Source organism: Chaetodon trifascialis, chromosome 8, assembly GCF_039877785.1.
Source record: "Chaetodon trifascialis isolate fChaTrf1 chromosome 8, fChaTrf1.hap1, whole genome shotgun sequence".
NCBI classification, from domain to species: Eukaryota; Metazoa; Chordata; class Actinopteri; order Chaetodontiformes; family Chaetodontidae; genus Chaetodon; species Chaetodon trifascialis.
In genome coordinates this window covers 22357275-22378133 of record NC_092063.1, presented here as the reverse complement: position 1 = coordinate 22378133, position 20859 = coordinate 22357275, and the positions used below count along the sequence as shown (strand labels likewise).

Sequence of the window (20859 nt, the reverse complement as noted above, 5' to 3'; positions counted from 1 at the left end):
GTATTATCACAATTCTCACCAATCTGGGGCAATAGTAATTTTACCCCAGGCAAACAAGATCTGGGCTTTAAAATATGGGCAAACAAAGGCCTTACTAAAATAGCAGATTTATTTAACAATAAAAATCTTATGTCATTTGAAGATTTGAAACGAAAACATGACATCCAAACAAAACACTATATCTACAGATAAGGAGTTATATAATGAAGACTCAGAAAACAGTATCACTACCTACTCTTAGCCCCATTGAAGAAATCAACATCCAAAAAGAGGACTGACCTCAAGTTTTTATGCAGTAATCATGGAAGGATCAAAGGCTTCCTCAGATAATAAAACTGCGTTTTCAAAAAGTGGATAATGAGAATATATATAACACTGACCCAGCTAAACAAATTCAATCCCAATAATCCTGACACTTGCTACAAATGTGGCAGAAAAGGCACATTATACCACTGCTTATGGGAATGCCCACAGATTCAGACTTTTTGGAGTGAGGTGATAGATATGATTCTGCATGTCACAGGCACAAAACTTTCAGTAGAACCCAAATTATGTATTCTTGGTGTCTTTCCAATGAATAATAGTCTTAGCAAAGCAAAAAAATGTATGATCACTTTCTGCATGCTACAAGCTAAATATATCATAGCCAAAACCTGGAAATCATCAACAAAACCTGTGCCTGGCCTGCCTGTCAGAATCACTTGCAATGGAAAAACTCACCTTCACGTTAAAGAGTAAATATTCCATCTTTGAGAATATGTGGAGATCCTTCATGGTGTTTTTAGAGGGAAGGAACTCATTGGAGGCTTGCTCCCCTTTTTTCCATTCAAGCTGCACGTGATTGGTCAACTACTTGATGTGTGGGGGTTAGGGTGCGTGCACGCGCACACACACACACACACACACACACACACACACACACACACACACACACACACACACACACACACACACACACACACACACACACACACACACACACACAGGGCCGTGACAGACAAAACGCTGGAAAGGTGAGAGAATGAGTGACCACAGGAAGTGCAGTAAAATTGATATAAAGTATGTTTTGTACCTTAGTAATTAATTTTACATATAATTTTTAAATTATGTAACATGTACAAAAGCAACAAAAAATCTGAGGAGCCACTTGGGAGCCGTGAGAACCGGCTCTGTTAAAAGAGCCGGAATTCCCATCACTATAACATAGATCTTATCAATTTTGGCAAAGTGGTGATCAGGCCCACCCAGACTTAATCCACGCCCGCCCATCTGTCACGTTCTGCGCCCGCCACTGCAAGCCAGTGTGTCCAAGTTAGTTTGTACGGAAGAGTTCACAGTGATGGATAAAGGACAAGCTCAAGCGTCAACAGAGCTCTAAAACACATTCAACTGGGACTGGAGTCCATCTTCTTTACTATGACTGTGCCCTCTGCTGTTCAACCAAAAACAATACAATTTCCAACAAAGAGCGGTAGTAAATAACTAAACTAAATAAACTAAATAAAAGTCACGTCACGGTCGATAGCATTGCACTCCCACAATGGCATCGAGCCATATTTCTATTGCAGTATCGTAACATTCTGTAAATCATTACATTCCTAGAGGTTAGTGTGATAATTTAGTATGGCCATCAAAGGATGTTATAAAATATGAAATACACCATGTTAGGAAAAGATCCCGCAACCCTGGTGGTTGTTGCACAAGACTGAATCAATGGAACCAGTGGATGTGTAGTGCATAATAACATTATGACAATGCCCGTTGCTCCAATCGCAGACTGTGGATGAACACATACCTGCTACCATCAGGTGACTGTGATGGAATCAAGAAGAGTCAACAATGTGAATTATGCTTTTAATGTCAAGCACTAATTGCCAGCATGCCATCCTGCTTTCTTCTCAGCACCACCTTGGAGTGATTCTGCCTCTGCAATTACAGTTGGTATTAATTATATAAAATTTTTGACCAGGTTTAAGATTAGGATTTGTACAGCCAGTACAGAACAGGAATAAAGCTGCTGCCTGTAAGTTTTGTATGTGGGGAAGAATGGCTGAATGACTTCCTCCACCCCATGAACCTGTATGCTAGCTGAGACAAACAAACAGACCATTTTATACAGTACTCTTAAGTCTCTCCCTCTCCTTCTTTATCTCTCTCTGCCCACTCACTCTTCTCTCACCTTTTCTCAATGAAGTACAGACACTCCAGTCATCTGGCTATTAGTGGTCAAGCCTGCCATCTCATCATCTCGGTTTCACACACACTCACACATGTTTGTGACTGAAATGTGGGCCAGACCATTGTGTGTGTCTCTATGAGAGCCATTGTTGAACGGGACTTTTAGCTCCCCCACTTTTTTCCTGTCTTCCCTCTCTTTCTCTCATTTTCCTCTTATCATCCACTACTTGACACAGTTCTGCTGATGCACTGCTGCCAGTTCTACTTCCTATTCATGGGTACATTTGCTTAAACATAGGGACACTCTTAATTATGAAGAAAAGTGGTGCATGCATTTAAAAAAGTGGGATGCAGGACTAGTGATGTAAAAACTAGCACATAATGTGACAATTTGTCCAACCAGAATAAAGACACCCTCTGTGTTAGTCAACATGAATCAGTTGTGACAAGGTGTCATTTTGCATAAGATGGAATGAGATGATGTCTCATTCTCCCTTGACAGTGCATTCTACATGTATTACATCCTGACACTGTACACAATCAACATGATTAAGAGCAGAACTGTGTCATACAGCCTTTCATACATACAAAACAATGTAAGACAATGCAATTTCAATCCAGTTAAGCTCCATTACTACACTGTAACACATCTAAACCACACTGATGATGGAAAACAGGAGCAGCAGGTTTAAATGCAATTATTTTCTGCTCCTGTTTGACCAAGGCCTAAGTGTGCCATACGACCCATAACTGATTTTATTGGCTGCTGTTCATCCTGAATGTCTCTAAGTATTCGATTAAATGCTGTGCAAGTGGGAAACTAATTTGCTGCATGCACCAGCCAACCTATAACCAATCTCTCCACCTAGCTTGTGGATCTAAATATTCTTTGCTTTTCTGTTGTCACAAAGAGCATTAGAAAGCAAATAAAGATCATTTAATCAGTGGATATTATACAGTAATTGGAATGATGATAGCAAGATATAAAGTTTCAATAAAACAACAAGATTAAAAAAATGATGCTCTCCTGTAACTGGCTTGTGAAAAATAATGTCTGCTCAAGCACAAAAAAAGAAATAAACTGTACGTCATGCAGTAATGCTCACTGGTCTTCAAGTTCAACACAGATTCTGAAGCAGCATCAGAAGTGGCTGCTCTGCTTCAGATGCCTAAATGAATACTATATCAAATGAATGTCAGGAGAAGGCAAATGTGTTTAGTATCACCTCAGTAGCAACCTTTACTAACCTCATCAACTGTATGTGACAATTTATGATGTGTCTTATCTAATCATTCAATCTGGTTATGTGTCTTTAAATCTCCAGTTTCTTTCAACAATATCTGTCTATAGGGTAAGATGGGAATGTAAAGAAGTTGTTGTTTTAATGATTTTCTTAAATCATGTGATGTGACCTAAATAGTCCTGGATCTGTCTTAACCACTGTCTTTGCATCCTCAAGCAGGATGTCAAAGACAAAGATGAGCCAATGCTGGAGTTTTCACCTGTTGCTACTGTCCAACCTGAACAATTTGCCTGAATAAGGCTGACTTTGTCTGCGGTCTCAAATGTAATTACTTTGATGCACCTTTACTACCTACTACAGTAAACGAGAAAGATATAGTCTACTTTGGCAACTTTAATGAGCAGTCTGACCAAATGCCCCACTCACTACACTAATATTAATGACCAAGTCATTTGGTTTAATGATATGTGTGCATCGACTCTTGACACTTCCAGCACTGTCCCACTTATTAATACAACACCTTGGATCAATAACAGCGTCAGGAAACAAAGAGGAGAATACTGGAAGGCTGAATGTTAAGTTCATCACCTCCATATGAAGAAGCTATTGCTTTAACTGCAGTCGACTATCAAAGATGCAACAGCTGCCTACTTTCTGACTTAATTAATAGTAATAAACATAAGGCTCCTGTTTCGCACTATTAACCTTGTTTGTAAATCCCTCTCCTGTCATTCCCACCTCATCTTCTGTGGACTGTGAAAATTTCTTAGTTTTTTTGTAGGCATGCCGATGGTCTGAGGTTCAATTGTCCACTGTCTGTTTTAGCATCCACATCATTCAACGATGCCGATTTGCTCCTATCTCCCGACAGATTCTTAAAAACACTGTAGCTCATGTGCGTCCCTCCTCCATGTGACAGAATTCCAACAATAATACTTAAAATCCATCTTTCGTGTTTTAGGTCCCAGCTGTCTCTCTACTTTCAGCCACTCTCCTACAGCTTACATCTTATTTCAAAAACTGCCGTTGTTCAGTCAGTTCTAAAAAAAAAACATCTCCAGACCCAGCCTGGTATGAGAAATACAGGCCAATTTCCAAGCTGCAACGGATGTCTGAATTTCCTCCACCTAAACCCTGACAAAACAGAAATTCTTTTAAATGGTCCTGATAACTTTTCCTCTGCAGCTGATCAGTTTATTGGTCTATTTCACTCAAATATCAAATCCACAGCTAAGAATCTTGGTATCTGTTTTCTTCAGCTAAGTAATAATGCAAAAATCAGATGTATGTTGTCTTCTAGAGATCTTGAACTGTTGTTTCACACTTTCATTTTCTCCCAGCTTGATTACTGTAATTTCCTCTACACGTGTCTCACTCGTTGCGCTAAACCGGATTAACTAGAACGAGTCGATGGTCCCACATTAGCTGTGTACCTGCTTCCCTCCACCGGCTTCCAGTAAAATTCAGAATAAACTTCAAGATCTTGTTGATTACTAATGAGGCTGTGCATGACCTTGATCCCAGTTACATTTCTGATCTTCTCGTATTCCACTTCTCCACCACTCCCATCCTCTAGTCTCAGCCTTTTACCCAACCTTCACTCGAACTGCAAAACAAAAGGTGATTGTGCCTTCGCTGTACAGCCCCAAACCCTCTGGAATCATCTTCCCCATCTCTCATTATGCTGTGTTTTATATTGTATTGTATTTTTTACCTTATTTGCTTATTCATTGTATCTTTTCATGTGAGTGAAGCTCTGCGTGACTGTGTGTTTCAAAAGCGCTGTATAAATAAAGCTTTGCTCACTCACCAACAATCTGCAGCATTACTAGAATATCAGAAAAAGCCAACTCACACTCTTTCATCATGCCGATGTCAATGCAGCGTTTGAGGCGGCAGGCCTGGCAGTGGCGCCGGTTGTCCTTAGTGATGGTGCAGCTCCCGTTGAATGGACAGGTGAAGGAGGCTTTACGCTTCATACTGCGCCTTTAGGATTAAACGAGCAAGTTACTCATTTAGAAGAGTTTATTCAAAAATTCCACTGCAGGAACAGAAGGAGGTGACTTTATGCCTCGTATTTGATGATACTGATGATAATGTAGCTGTCATCTAAAGGACTTTGAAAACAAACCCAGGTGCAACAAACAGGCGGTGTGTATAATCATTTCAGAACCTGAAATGAACTACAAACTATATTGAAATAAGCAGTCAAGTGAAATGCTCTTTTGGATAAATATTTTAAATATGTAATGTTTAGGATTGAGCATCACAGCCAAAGTAATGCACTAACCAAATAACATGAAGTATATAGTACATATATTTTACATGAAGATTTTTAATAATTACTAATTGAACTCTGCCTTAAATCATTTATTCAATTGATAATGAAAAAGATCTATGTTTGTTTGAAGGGATGATGTCTACTTTTCTCCCTTCGGCTGCTGAGACTTAAATTAATTTGAATGCTTTATTAGCTTAGAATTCTTGATGTATTTGGAAAAAAGCTGTGTGTGTGTTGTGTGTCCTTGTGTGTGAATGAATGTGAGAGGGAACAAGATAGAAGGGAAAAGCGGAAAACACACAAGGTCTATGGACTCAAATGAATAATGCATACTCTTCTGAAAACACTGCATGAATGTTCATGCAGCAGACAGAAAAACATGCACTGTGCCACGACCCCAACCACAGTGTATACATTTCTGTCTATGTAGGATTACTTATGACTCTGTGATGTGATACTGTATGTTTTGTTTTTGTCTTGTTAATGTTCTCGAGGATGTGGTCTGAGTGGGACTTCCCTGGTTAAATAAAGTTTTCATCATAAAATAATACTGGCATCAGGCTCCTCTTTGAATGCTCATTTGCTATAAGGCAACATGTTAGGGAGGAGCAGCCAGAGTACTAAAACAATTACACAATTTGATACTGCCGATATTGTACCCCCCCAGAAATCTCATGAATACATAAATACATTAGGAAAAACAACAATTATTGGTGCCCAATTGTTTCAAGTTGTACATTATTGACTGAAATGTATGAATCACTGAAAAGACCACCAAAAAGTGTCTAGAGTGTTTCTCGCAGACAAGTTCAACACCTGTCTGAAAGTCAAAATGAGCCTGATTTTTTAACCTTAATACAGGGAAACAGGGAAACTGACAACTTTGAAATGTACAAATTGAGTTAAGGTTAGCAGCAAAATCACTGTTAAAGTACATCATGCCTAATATGAAGCAAAAGGATGCATACTGAGAACTACAAGCCCATCATCAAAAACACTTAAAAACTCCAAAGAACACAGAAAGCAAAGTAGACAATGTAAAGATAACTCAGGGACAACACCCACCTGAAGAATCCCTTGCAGCCTTCACACGTCATGGCGTTGAAGTGGAAGCCAGTGGCCTTGTCGCCGCACACGCCACAGATCCGTGGGGCATTGCGGTCAAACTCATCCGGTCCGACCACCGACGTCGTCACCGTCATGGGCTCCATCACTGCCGAGGAAAAACAAGAGGAAAAAAAAGGAGAGAAGAGATTAGAGCTTTTTACCTTGCTGGCCTGCTCCTAGTTTTTCAAGTGAAACACATAAAAAGGAAAAGACTGACTGACAGACGGTCTGTGCACATCCATGAATTTCACCAACCTCGAACAAAGCTCACAAATCAGTTTCCCCAGCTCGGGTGTTGTGTGGGAGTGTTTGAGTGTGTGCTTGATGGGGAGGGGTGTGTTTTCCTCTTCTTATACAAACAGGTATCGGACTATTAGCATATTAAGCAAAAGGCGCTGACAGTCACACTCTGAATCTCACAGCTATTGGCTGAATGACTCAGCAGACACAGGTGCATGCGCGCGCGCGCGCACACACACAAATGCATACACATGGAATATTAAGAATTGTGAAATTAGAATGTTAATTGGAAATAGAATTAATGACAGGAAGAGGGAAACTTGCCAAAGGCTAAGAAATGACTGATAAAATGAAATATTCTCGACAGTGCTCATTTTTTCCACCAACACTCGCACCATCTGGCTGTCCCTATGAAATAAACAGCAGCAGAGAAACACACACCAGCGACCAACTGTGAGCAAACTAATCCATATCAATCTGTACAAAGATCCTCTGTCTGAAGTCTGAGTCAGAAAGGAGAACACAGAAATTAAGGAAAAGCGTACGTAGTAGGTTTGATCCATGGGTCAAGTGTCGGTCGATGCACAAAATGCATAACATGGTTGACATTATCTGAGTCCTGCACAATAACTGTGACTAAATCATGCACTCATGAACATGAGTGAATAAACTGAATAAAACCCTTTGAGGCACACAGAAAAATATGTTAATCGAATAGTTTGAGTGGTCTAAAGTCAGTTTTATATGTACTGACAAATAGCCTATTTTGTTACTTAAATCTTTTATTCATTTATTCCAGATCATTGGCATAGACATTTTAGATTCTTTACAGACATACATATATGTGTGTGCGCGCGTGTGTGTGTGTGTGTGTGTGTGTGTATATAGATATATGCATGAAAAGTGGCTTTATTGGTTTGATTCTATGTCCACACCGCCTAGTACAGGATGACTGTTTTCCTCAATGTGACTGTTTCAATGTGTTCATTTCATTGTCTCTTTCAGGGCTCAAATTCAGACTTCACATTTGAAATGTGCTGAAAGGACATTTCTTTGAATTTAATACAAGGAAAAGACTCAAAATGTAACAAAGACGTGGAAATACCCAATGCAACAAACACATGGTTAGGTTTATGGTGTTGCTGTGCTTAAATAAAGACATCTGGGCCCGTAGACAAAGACTACGGAGAAATCTTGTATGCAAGAGAGGGAGAGGTCATGTGAGGGGAAGACAGCCAAATGAGGGCAAAAACAGGAGGGGGTACATGCAATGAAAAAACAGTCACGTGGCTGCAGAATATAGCGTGCATAGAAGCGGGACTCAGATAATGTCAAACGAGGACAAAGAGATAGGCGTGCGTGGAGGACCGACAGATTGGTGAGAGAGAAATAATGAAAGAGGAGAGGCGAGAGGCAGGTGAGAGCATCAGCTAAGATGGAGACAAACATAGTCAGACTCCATTAGCTCTCATTACATCTTGGCTAGCTGAAGCTTCAGCACCAGTTCCCAGGAAAACATAAACACGTGTAAGTGTGATCAAGGAGCAACTGGCTGTGAAGCATTACCCAGAATGCACACACATGCATGCATGCAAGCACACGCGCACACAGCCACAGAGTGACATTTTAATGCATGTTGACCATCTATGCGTCTATGTGGTTAACATGTAAGCACGGGTGTTTTCTCATTCACAAACATATCAGCAATTTCAGCTTGCAGTGTGTGTTGGGGCGGGTGGGTGAGGAGTATGTTGACAGGACAGATGTGCATGTAAAAACAAGAAACACACACCATTAGTCATCATGTCACAAAAAACAGCTTTTTTTTTCCCCTCCTGCAGCAGCAGATGAATAATGAAAAAGACAGAGAGGGTAGAATGGAGAGACAGCGTGACAAACATATCTGCAAAAACAACAGCAAAACAACCTGCAGTTTCATTAGTGGTGCTGATTAACAACAGTGTGAGGAGGCTCCGGGTCTGTAATTAACAACTCCAGTGTTGTTTCTCCTTTAATCACTTCTCTGTCACTCTTTTTTCCTCTTTATGTGTTTTCTCTCACTAGTTTTTCATTTGAAACACTACTTAATAATTAGCATTCTTATTAATTTATAGTCAGCATGATTAGTTGGTAGAGAAAAGGCCAAAATCCCATCTCTCCTCCCTTCTCTCTCCCAACCTCATTATTTGCTCTGTTTTCTCATGCTTTTACTTTCTAAATGTCTGTCTATCTACACCTTTCAACTGAAAAAAAAAAAAAAAAGATTCAATGAGCATCTTCACCATTATCATCTTCTCCTTTTTAAGAGGCAGCAGTCAGGTATGGAAAATGTCACAGAGAAGGAGAGAACATCCTGGTTAATGACATCATTTTCATCTTTTTTCAACATTCCCTATTTGACAATATTCGTGTAGAACAGTCAACCTCATGTTAAAGGAGATTAGGAGATTAGTTTACCCAAGTGTTAAAACTACAGATGTCCGTGGGCATATTTTAATGGAGAAAATAGGATCCTTTCTTCTCCACCTCAGTCTTGGTTTTGCAGCGCTGCATTCCTTCCTGGCAGCAGGGCTCTAGAGTGTGAGCAATTCACAGGATATCCAAATGAAATTTAGAGTTTATGAATGTGAAAAATGACTTGGGTGCAGCAGTGAGTGACTCCTGGTTCTGAGGTTGACAAAATGTGCCAAACAAATCTGTTAAATCTCTATTCCCTCTTCATTAATAGTAAAGAGCAGTGTAGAAAACATTCAGGTAGTAGCTTCTCATCTTTAGCCGTTGCTTTCGCAGATTAAAATAACATCATTGGTGGGTCATGTCAAATGTGTGAGTAACTTGATTGCAGGTCAGAATTGAATTTGCATGCCAGTGTCTGTTCACTTGGAAATACCTCTGTACAGTCAGAGTGAACTGAGTGCTTCTCTCATCTTCTCTCAGCAGGTCGTGTAACGGCAATTTTAGGAGTTCACGTTCTCCCATCTCATCTTTCAGTCAGATCATATCAATAAATTAAGCTTATAACCTAATGGTTTGGAACCAGGACTGTCAGTATTTGGAACTAGCAGCGCAAGATTTTGTAGGTACGCGGGGTGGATATCGTTGTTTTTTCCATTATAAAAAAAAAAAGGAAATTATAATACAGTATGATTACTCTCTTCAAATGAGGAAGCTGTTCTGTGAAGAAACCTTTTTTCTCTGCACACTTACATAAATATATACAAATATAGCTATCTATGTGTGTGTGTGTGTGTGTGTGTGTGTGTGTGTGTGTGTGTGTGTGTGTGCGTGTGTGTGTGCGTGTGTGTGTGTGTGTTTCACTTCACTCTTCATCTGCCCCTCCCTTTTCCACTAATCTCACTCTCCATCCTCGACTGTAAACAATTGTCAGTGTTGCTTCTGAGAGCTACGCAGAGTCGGCTATAAGTGACATCTAATGTCAACAGATGAAACATTTAGTGAGAGGGATAATCAGGCTGGATTACAGCAGAGCCATTCTGTCTCTATCTGCTTATGCTATTTTCTTCTCCGAAGCAGTGAGCAGGACAGCTGAGTGCCATCTCGCAGAATTAAAATTCATAAACCTGCTCATGGCACGTAAACACTGAGTCCATGAGGCAGACCATTAAGACCCACGGAGTGAGACACATTCAGTGAATGAGATTTGGTATTCCTTACTGAATCAGAAAGGAGAATGGTTTGTTTTTTGTTCCAATAAATGACACAAGCATTTCATTCAGAAACTCCATCAAAATATGGCCAAAAGGCCACGGTCTGTTTAAAAGCAGCACTCTCAAACATAATAACATTACAGGCCATTACAGGCTGGTCCTGTAATGGCCAATACAATGTTGCAGTACACCTGTAAAGGTTACTGGAGGGGTGCTTGTTGCCCACAGTAAAAACATGTTTTTAGCTATTTTAGGTTCTTTAGTTGACAGGCTCACAAACACAACACGTTCCCTAATATCAGTGCATGAGACTGTTCATATTCAAAAGATGTAAAAAAAAAAAAAAAAAAAAAAGTTTAAAACCCTAAAAGCTGTGCACATCAAAACAACAACATTCCTCAGTACTTATACCAATAATTTCTGTATTGATGACCGATAAGTCCCTGTTTCATTAGAAAGTACTCTATCTGCAAAGCCACCTGGGCCAGTGCAGAAGCTGCTGTGCCTCCATCCAAAGCTCCATGTAGCTCTCTTGTGCCTTTCTGTCTGCTTTTCTTTACTCTCCAATCACTTCTATGCTGCTTGGAGGCCAGTCATAGTACTGAGCTGCATTTGTCTCCATGCTTCCCTCCTATCATAAATCTGTTCCAGTTTACAAGACCTCCATCAGCCCATGAGCTATTAAAAACAACAAGACCACCTGACTGAGGAGGACGCAAGAGGAGCATGTCCCATGCTATATAATAAGGATTAGTATGTACTCCATCTACTGTGCAATATACTTGAAGGAGGTTTGGACTAGCGGCCTGTGTGTGTGTGTGTGTGTGTGTGTGTGTGTGTGTGTGTGTGTGTGTGTGTGTGTGTGTGTTACTGTGTGTGTTACTGTGTGTGTGTGTTACTGTGTGTGAGGCTTTCCGTTAAATGGAGCATGTCATGGACTTTTCGATCTATTGATTAAACTGCAACAGTCCCATCAAATATCATCACCATGATTGAGCTTTTTGTCACTACAACACTGAGACCGAGCCTGATAATTAATGACAGTCTGGTGGCCTCCACCAGAATGTGGTGTTTTCACAACCTGACAAATGCTTTCAGACACTGACAGAACTAATTATTGTGGATTTTGCTGTTCAACAACAGATGGGACAAAATCTGCATGGATGAAATTAAATGACAAAATTTCTACTTTGTTTCAATAACTGCTCAAATAGAAGAAAAATGTATCATTTGTGTACAGAAACACTAAGCACCATAAACAGAACGTTCAGCAGTCTCGTTTGACTGGTGCTTTGACTCCCACCTTTCATGTCACATGTTTACACAATAGCCATGTGCTGCTGAACTGGTTTGAACTTGGTAACAAGGAAGCTAAGAGGTTAAAGAGATTGACTGTAAACTGAGGAGCGAAGTTCACATTACCATACCAGCTAGCATCTACACTGCAAAAGTGTCCCTGAACTTCTGCATCCAAACCCCGACTAGCTGCAGGGCTGCTGCCCTGTGGCTGACCCTGACCCCTGACCCCAATAGAGGTGGCAAGAGACAAGACAATTTCCCAACAGGGACCAATAAAGCATCACATCACTGTCTCAAAGAGGACCTTCTTTGTTTAAACCAGCACCTGCTTACAGACAAGCAGGACACTTTTGTTACACCTGCAGTGACTATGGAAATTTAGTGTCTATCAATCACAACTGCATCTCTGTTTAAGGATGCAGTTGTGATCAGTTGTGATCAGTTTATTCAAAATGCAACCGTTGTAGCAGCCGCATGACCCAGATCTCACCACATTGTGTGAGGCAACGTGTTGATGGATCAGAAAAAAGTTAAGACCACCCGCTGCTATTTAAGCAAGTCTTCCATCAATTCATGTTTATTCATTCATATTTTCCAACAGAATACAGCTCTCAATCTCTCCTTTCACATAATTTCTCTTCAAAGCTCAGCAGTAACACAGTACTGCCAAGTCCTGTATAAGGCTCAGTATAGGAGGGTACCACAGGAAATGGAATCTGTTGCGTATAGAAGGGTTCACTCTATAGGAGGCACAACAGGGAGCATGGCCTACTTCTACCACCAGCCACCTCACAGTGGGCCTCACTAACAGCTAACACCCATAAAACCGCAGTCTAGTGCAATACAACAAAGCGGCCAACCAGAGCTTAACGCACATAGACACACACACTCCAAAACCTGCTTAAGCCACTCCTTACATTTCCTCACGATGATGTTACACAGAGACTTCTGGCTCTGCCGTCGTTGGCTTTGACTTGATTTGCTTGCTGAGCTGGATGGTCAGACATCACAAGTGAAAATCTATTTGACCATCGTGGGTTTTTTTTTTTTAAATGGTCAATTGCCAGGTATTTGGCTCTTGTAAATCCTCATCAAAGGTAAGGTAAGAAATCACAGAGGAGTAAGCGTGTGAGCATGTGAACCCCAACAACCAACTCTGTGTCTAAACCTCAATGTGGGACAAAAAGATGAAAGCCAGAGGGGTTTTTTTTTCCTCTCAGTTGGCAGCCAACAGTGGGTTATGGAGAGATTAAAACAGGTCCACAGGTATGCTCCCACAGCCATCTCAAGTCCCGCTAGTCTCAAGTAGGCTGAACATACTCTTAATACTCATAATATAATACAATATATAATATAATACACATAATACTCATACTAATTTGGATTTAGTGTAACAATTGATGTTACTTTGACATTTATTTCGATGAATAGAAGCTAGATAACCTCTCTGTAAAATGTACAAACCATAAGAAATGCATGGAAACATGTAATGAAAAGACAGTTTCAGTCACATAGTTATTGCATAATGTAAACTAAACTGAGTAAATTATAATGCAGGATGCAGCAAAACAAAACATGAATGACAGCATCAACAGGCTACAGTGTGTTTCATTACAGTACCATATTGTACAACGCAGCAAGGTCACCACACATGAAACACTGGAGGAGAGAGAAGGCAGAGCTCTGGCTTCATACAGCTGCCTGCACATCCAACAAATGAGCCTGAGGCCATTAAAAGGAAGGGGGGTTTGATGGGAGCGTGTGTGTGTGTGTATGCGTGCGTGCCAGATCTGCTTGAAAAATACGAATGGACTGTCCCAATAGGCTACAGAAGTATGCTTCGCAGAGGGACTGATGTGATTGGTTGGTATGTGGCACACCCCCTGACACATGCACAAATACAAACATATGCAGACTAACAATTAAGTGGCTTCCTTTCAATCAATTTGGATCTTCAGTCTTAATCACAAACTGACTGCACCATATTAAACACTCACATAAGTATCCACATGTAATCAAACCCTTTGAAATGGATTTCACTGAGATCTTTCTTCTGCAATCTGCAATCCAGAGATGCCTTTATAGGTTAATTCAAGATCTCTCTTTAGTTATCCAATAAGTCAAATAGTGACTTGTAGACACATGTTTCAAAAACTGAAAAAAAATCAGCTAAAGTGATGTCGTGCCAACTTCAGTTACAGTAATATACTTTCGATCCAATTCTTAGCAGTGATGAATCAATCATGAATAAATAATTAACATCCATATGACACGCTAATACACATGTTGCATAATGCCGCTCTGCACATTAGCTGTAAACACAGGCTCCACTCCAAGATGCTGATCCCTTGTTTCTATCCAGCATGCAACCACACTCACCACACACAGTCAAACAAGAACAAGTTTCTTCCTCTTCTTCACACGTGCACACTCACCAGCAGGAAAACTGCTGAAGATCTTGCTAATTGTCTGTATGGTGTACCAGTCCATGTATAACAAAGTGGGAGGGTGTTTTATACAGGCACTGTAATAACAGGGGCTGGAGACAGCTGAGCTGGGAGAAATACAGTCTCTCTCTCTGTCGGCCTCTGTCTCTCTCTCTCTCTCTCTCTAATGGTGCAGGTGGAGGCACACAAACACAAACTTCTGTCTCAAACAGACATGAGTTCCAACATGGGAACAGCCAAGAACAGCCCAGCTGTGCAAACGGGTAATATGTTAATGATATTAAATCATACACACATAAGCGAGCACTGTGGGTGTACGGTACGAACTAGCAGGACGTGGGAATGTGAAAATGACTAGTTCATCAAAATACATTTCCTCACTCATCAGATTAAAAGTACACACACGCACGCATACAAACTGTTACGATGGCATTTTACAAATGTCCCCGTTCAAGGCTCTGGGCCAAAAACAAAACAGAACACACTGGATTTGTGCTCCCTACTTCTTTAGCATCACCCCCACTTACTCCTCTCCTTCCATCTATTCCCTCTGCCCAATCAGTAAAGCATTATTTTCTGAATGCATTACAAGGTGTGTGGCATGTACACATAAATACCATGACAAGATTCCTGGCCAGTAATCTCTATGATGGCGTGTTTGCAGTACATTGCCACACGTATACAAACCACATAGAATCTTCATGATATGGAACTGGAAAAACTATGAGTAATCAATGGCCTTTTAATTCATCTAATTCACAAGCGATTACGTGTACTACAATGGAAATGTAGTGTCTGATTAGATTAAAATTCCATCTATTTAAGACAATATTTAAATCTGTTTTGACCCAGGCCCGGCCTCCTTCTGTGTTCCCTCTCCTGCTGCCAATCCACAACAGCAGCTTTGAACTTTAGACCTTGTTTTCTAGGCAGAGGATGAGAACGAACAGGCCGTCGGGTTTTTGGCAGACTGACAAGAAGACGGAGAGGGAGGAGCGAGAGGAAGAGAAGAAGAGACAGAGAGGAGCTTGTAAAGAAAGGAATGAAGTCATGAAAAAAAATGAAAGCCGAAAGTGAGGAGTGAAAGGAGAAAGTGAGAGGGAATGAAGGAGCAGAGGAGGAAGGGAAAAGCTGCTGAGGGAAACATGCCATGAAGGAAGGAGTATAACAAGGACACATGATGAAACAGTAGAGGTAAAAGTAAGCAGAGGGAAGAAAACGATGTAGATCAACTCTTTCCATTACACTCCACGTGGGCTTTCTTCTCGAACTACCCTTGGGTCAAAATGTCAAGCTTTGCACACAACTTAAAAGTTTTTCAAGTGTGACAGTCAGGAAATGGTCTTCATTGTTTACAGCTGTTTCTCTGTAATGGGTGTTTACAGTAAAAGTCTGTGCTGGGCCCGAGAGTGTCAAGTGATCTGCCCAGCGCTGCTCCTGACAGCTTCATGATGGCTGAAGAACTGTGGCTGTAATGTACTGAGTACAAAGTACGCAGTGACAAACACACATATTTATAGCAGAGTCCATTCATCTTTTCAGTGTTTCATATCGTTTGATAGTAGTTTATACTTTCAGTCTGTTTACACTCTGTTTAATTGTGCTTAATGTAAAATCTCCAAACCAAATCAATAGTTCCAACAAGACTGGGAGACAAATCTCTGCGTGCATGTACAAATGAGCTGAAGCACACTCGTGGGTGATCAATATGTTCTTATCAATTGCTGACCTAGAATATGTGAATAAGGGCAAAAGGACACCAGCTGATTGACTGGACATCATGTCATGCAGAGTCCCAGTAGGACTTCACACTAAAACAGGCTGACAATGATGCAAGCCAAGAATCCAATGCAAGGGCCATTTCACCGATGCTACTGTGGATGAGATGAAAGATGAAACAATCCTGAAATACTTCAACTATGGCTACAAAATGCCATTTTTCTGCTTACACAGAGATCTTTGATTTCCCTGACGCAGAAAACAAAAAGAAAACAAAAATCTCAAAACTTGATGATAAAAATGGACTCTGACACGCAGGCGCATGCAAATATGAAAAAGCTATTACTTTTTTACTCCTCATTAGTCACTGCATGTTAATTATGCTATAGAAACAATGGCCGTCTGATTTCAAATAGGCCTCCGCCTTCACTCAGAGGGGGCCAAGCAAAACAAGTAACACATTAATAAAGGACTGTAATTCAGGCCAGATCTCTGATGACGTAAACTGATCTGGTGGACAGCAGAGACGCAGAGCACCAGTGGTAATTTTTATGTCAGATTTATATATGTCCACATAAGTGAAAATGTTTCTGACCTCTTCCAAAAAACAAATTAAACAAGCATTGAAATGTTCAAATATTCCACATTCAATTAATGAATTTTATGTTACTAGGTAAAGGCACAACAAAAACATCAAATATGACTTTGTCCTTCCTGGGACGCCCACCCACTACTTCTACAAAGAAACATTTCCATTACCGAAAATATGACCTCAGCACACATTTAAACGGATTCAAAGTCAAATTCTGAGCTAAATATATACCGTCAACATTCGGATAAATTATTAGTTGTTTTCTCTCAAGATCTGTAAGAGCCTCCATTTCCCTGCTTCTTGTTCCAACTCGTTAATAACCAAAGCAAAGGGAGAGGTGACGGTCATGTTAGCCTCATTCAGGTGAAAGAAGAAGCTGTCTGAGCATGCACCTAGTAAGGACAGAGGGTTTCTGTGAGAGAGAGAGTGTGTGTGTGTGTGTGTGGGGGGGGGGGGGGGGGGGGTACGACAGCAGCCTGCTGCAAAGAGCAGCTCGGCAAAAGCAACTAGATGCGTGTATTTATCTTTTCACAACTGGAGTAATGAACGAATATTACTCTAACTACACACCATCACTCTAATTACAATGACGGATAATAAAATGAGGAAAAAAGAAAAGCTTGTTTTCTACAATGTCACGGCCAAAATTGGGAAAAACCTTGGGAAAAACACAGTTAACTGCACAGAAAAGCCTGTATATAGCCACTTGATCTAGGGCTGATGAAATAAGAGCAAGCTTCCTGCAACACCCACATAATGTAACACACAGAGCAGTTTAGTAGTGGCTTATTTTCCTCATTCACATACAGCGTTACATACAGCAGGTCACAGGCATGGAAGACCTTTGTTGGAGCTGACGCATTGCCAGATTCGGCTTTTTCTTTATGTGGTTTCATATCATGCCAAATCAGTTGCAGCTCATCTGCAATGATCTTTTGCTTTTTCCATATCTGTCTTGTTTTCAGGTGTTTGCTTGAATTTGAATGGCACCTTCTGTGGATGTATTTAATTGTGTTATGAAATCTAGTAACAGTGACCAATTCCAACAGCTTCCATTGGAAACTGACTTATTGTTGATATTTCCATTGTTGTTTACAGAATGCCAGCTCATGATGTGGGAGAAAATTAGTATCCCACAAACCAGACCTGAGGACTGAGAGAGGCCCTAGGACCTCAATGACAAGACAAGTTTGTGTTATCTTGTCATCGCTGCTATGAGGAGTAGAGATACAGTGTACAAAGGAAACATTACACTGTTCTGCTGCCAACCTGTTCTCTATCAAATTAGCATATACAACCTCAGGCAAAAGATTAGAATTAAAAAGAGCAGGCTATTGCTTGTTCAGTCGACTAATTCATAGGTGACTCAAGGGAAATCATAAAAAACACAGCACACTACAGCAGTATGTTGAGGATCAGGGTTGGGCAAATGCACATCAAGTTAGTAGAAAGGTGTCCACAAACTGCTTACTTGGTCCAACCAAAAACAAAAACATATATTAATTAAAACAAACAAAAAAAAAAAAGAGAATAGTGACCCTTCACAGTACCAGTATAGGTTGGACTTCTACTGCCAACATGAAGTCCGAAAGTGTAAATGAAGTGTTCCATTCATTTATTCCTCTATTTCTCTTTGTTTTGATTGTCTGGTTTATTTCTTGTCTGGTTCAGTAGGTGGATTCTGTTCGTTTCCTTAAGATGCATGCTGACTCAATTCCAAAACAGAGTAATCATAAGAGAACTTGCCCATCAAAGTAAGCCAAATTCATTTGCTGGAATATCCTGTCATGAGTCATACATTATTCATTTTATGAGTCTATTGTTAAAAACAAAACAATAATAAATTCACAAGAAAACACATTCGCTTTACGTATTATTACCTTTTTTGTGACTATTCTGCCTATTTTTCACCTTGCAGTTGACATCCTGATGTCCCTCCTAGATCGCAAACTATGTGGTACACATGGATGTGTATATTTGCAACTTTACTATCCAATAATAACATTGGCCTCATGCACAATAACGTCAACACTGACAAAGATCAACTTCAGCTGCCTTTTGGTGGAAACATAGAGTAATAAACAGACTTGCCAGGAAAAAATAGCAAAGAGAAATAATATCTGATATAAATGAAACAACATGACACCTTACCAAACCCAGAAGCATTAGCAGCTACCACTGTCTGAGAGCTCCCTCCATTTTCCTCACAGCAGCTTACACAGCAGCTTGAAGTGGACACTCCGCCAGACAAAATCTCTCTGCAGAGGTATAAATCCCCCCTCCTCTGACCTTGTTCCTCTGGTTTAACTCTGGAGCTGCTTCTGAGACTCAGATACTTATCAATACTACTCCCTACGCTCCCACCGCACTTCCTTCTCCAAACTTTGCCTCCTTTTTCCCACTACTCCCACCCACACCAATAACTTCCTTTTGTCTCCCGTCCTCTCTCTTCAACCTCCTACAGGCAAATCTGAAATGACAAAAACAAATGCTGCCTCTAGCTGTCAGTGATGACAGCGAATGGGGGCAAAGGGCCAGCAAGGTGAAACCTTAAAGTTAATGGATAACCTGATAATTGGAGTCGGCAGGGTGAGAGCAAACTCCACAAAAAAAAGCACAGCCTGTCAGGGCAGGGTACTGAGCTTTGATGCTTTTATAGCACTGACCAGACTGCATCAATATTATCAAGTATCAAAAAAATGCCCAGTCATTCGGTACCAGATTTTGACACTGAGGAGTAAATTTTATCAGAGTCAGTGAGCTGATGCATGTAGCATGCGTGTACTAAGATCTAATAATGCTGGTGATTGGCTGTCTGACATCATAGAGGCATGCAGTAAAAACTGTTGTTTTTTTGTTTTGTTTTTTAAACCGGCAGGCTTTGATTTGCAAAGAGCTTAAGCTTTGTGTTGCTTGTTAGCTAGCCTGTGCAGCTAAAATGTAAGTGCTTGTCAGGGGTTCTGCTGACCTCATCGTCCGGCCAGCGCATCCTCTCCTCGCCACTGGTAGCATGGATGACCTGGCACTGAGTTGGAGAGCTTTTATGATCGCAAACATGTTGTTGTTTACAGACTGACAGGTGAAAGGAGAGAAATGCTCTCAAGTCAAAGCAGTGGATGATTGCCAAACCTGGGCTAACTGCTCTTAAGCACTGAGAAAGTAAGAGGTCTCACTACAGTGTTTCCTCTACATTCATTTAGGAGTGGCGGGCTGCCATTCCTAAATCCTAGCCGCCGCTCTATCAAATTTCTTTTCTTTTTTTTTTTTTTTTCTTTTTCATTGTCGCAAATACACCACCTTCACAGCAGAGTCCGACGTTAATTACTCGCGAGAGCGCGGCCTTGAAAGTGACATCATGTCAACCACCCAGGAAACAGGTCAGAGAGTCAGAGGAGTGTCATCTTGGAAAATAGAGCAGGGACTTACCGGAGAAAAGGTAGACTTATTAGCTTAAGATAACTCATAATAGATTCTACAAGTTCAATAGACATTTGCAAAGTATTGATGGCCAGCTAACGTTACGTAACATATCAGTAGCTTAACTTAATTGGGCCTGGTGCCAACTCAGTGTCGCTAACGTGAGTTAATTGATACCATTAAGCTAATATCTACACGCCATGATGTAACTGCTGACTGTATTTTCAGAAGAGCTTGTTCAAATATTTTAGAAGAGCAAGACAGCTGATGAAGATGACGCTAGTCAGTAGTGATGTGTCGGTCGCGAACGAAACTCTCTTAGAGACTTTTTTTTCCATTCCGCACGTGATTGGTCAACTACATAATGTATGGCGGTTTCAGTGTGTACGCACTGAGCAGGAGGGGGAGGAGCAGGGGTTACAGACACAGCGCGCACGCACATACACACACACATTCAGCCTTTAAAAAGCAATTTTCAACTGGCCATTCAATAAATAAGCTGTAAAAATAAAATCTGCAGTCAAGTGTCATTTGTTTACGCCGCCACGGCTCCCCGGAGAGCCTGCCCCCACTGCTGAAAAAAATCCTAGAGGAAACACTGCACTGGATAACAGGAAGTCTATTTGTCTACTAGCTGTCTACTTGTCCATCATGCAGTGCATTCAGC

The 20859-nt window shown here is 40.7% G+C and overlaps 1 protein-coding gene across 1 annotated transcript in view; it reads right to left on the bottom strand.

Moving 5' to 3' along the window:
• The window catches only part of LOC139334911 (vitamin D3 receptor A), an 81537-nt gene that overhangs the window by 25677 nt on the left and 35001 nt on the right, over positions 1-20859 (bottom strand). Inside the window, exons 3-4 of the mRNA XM_070968179.1 lie at positions 6769-6916; positions 5278-5408 (exon numbers count right to left, since the gene is read on the bottom strand). Of these exons, the coding sequence (XP_070824280.1) occupies positions 5278-5408; positions 6769-6914 (277 nt within the window). The 5' untranslated portion in view covers positions 6915-6916. The remainder of the gene's footprint in view (positions 1-5277; positions 5409-6768; positions 6917-20859) is intronic.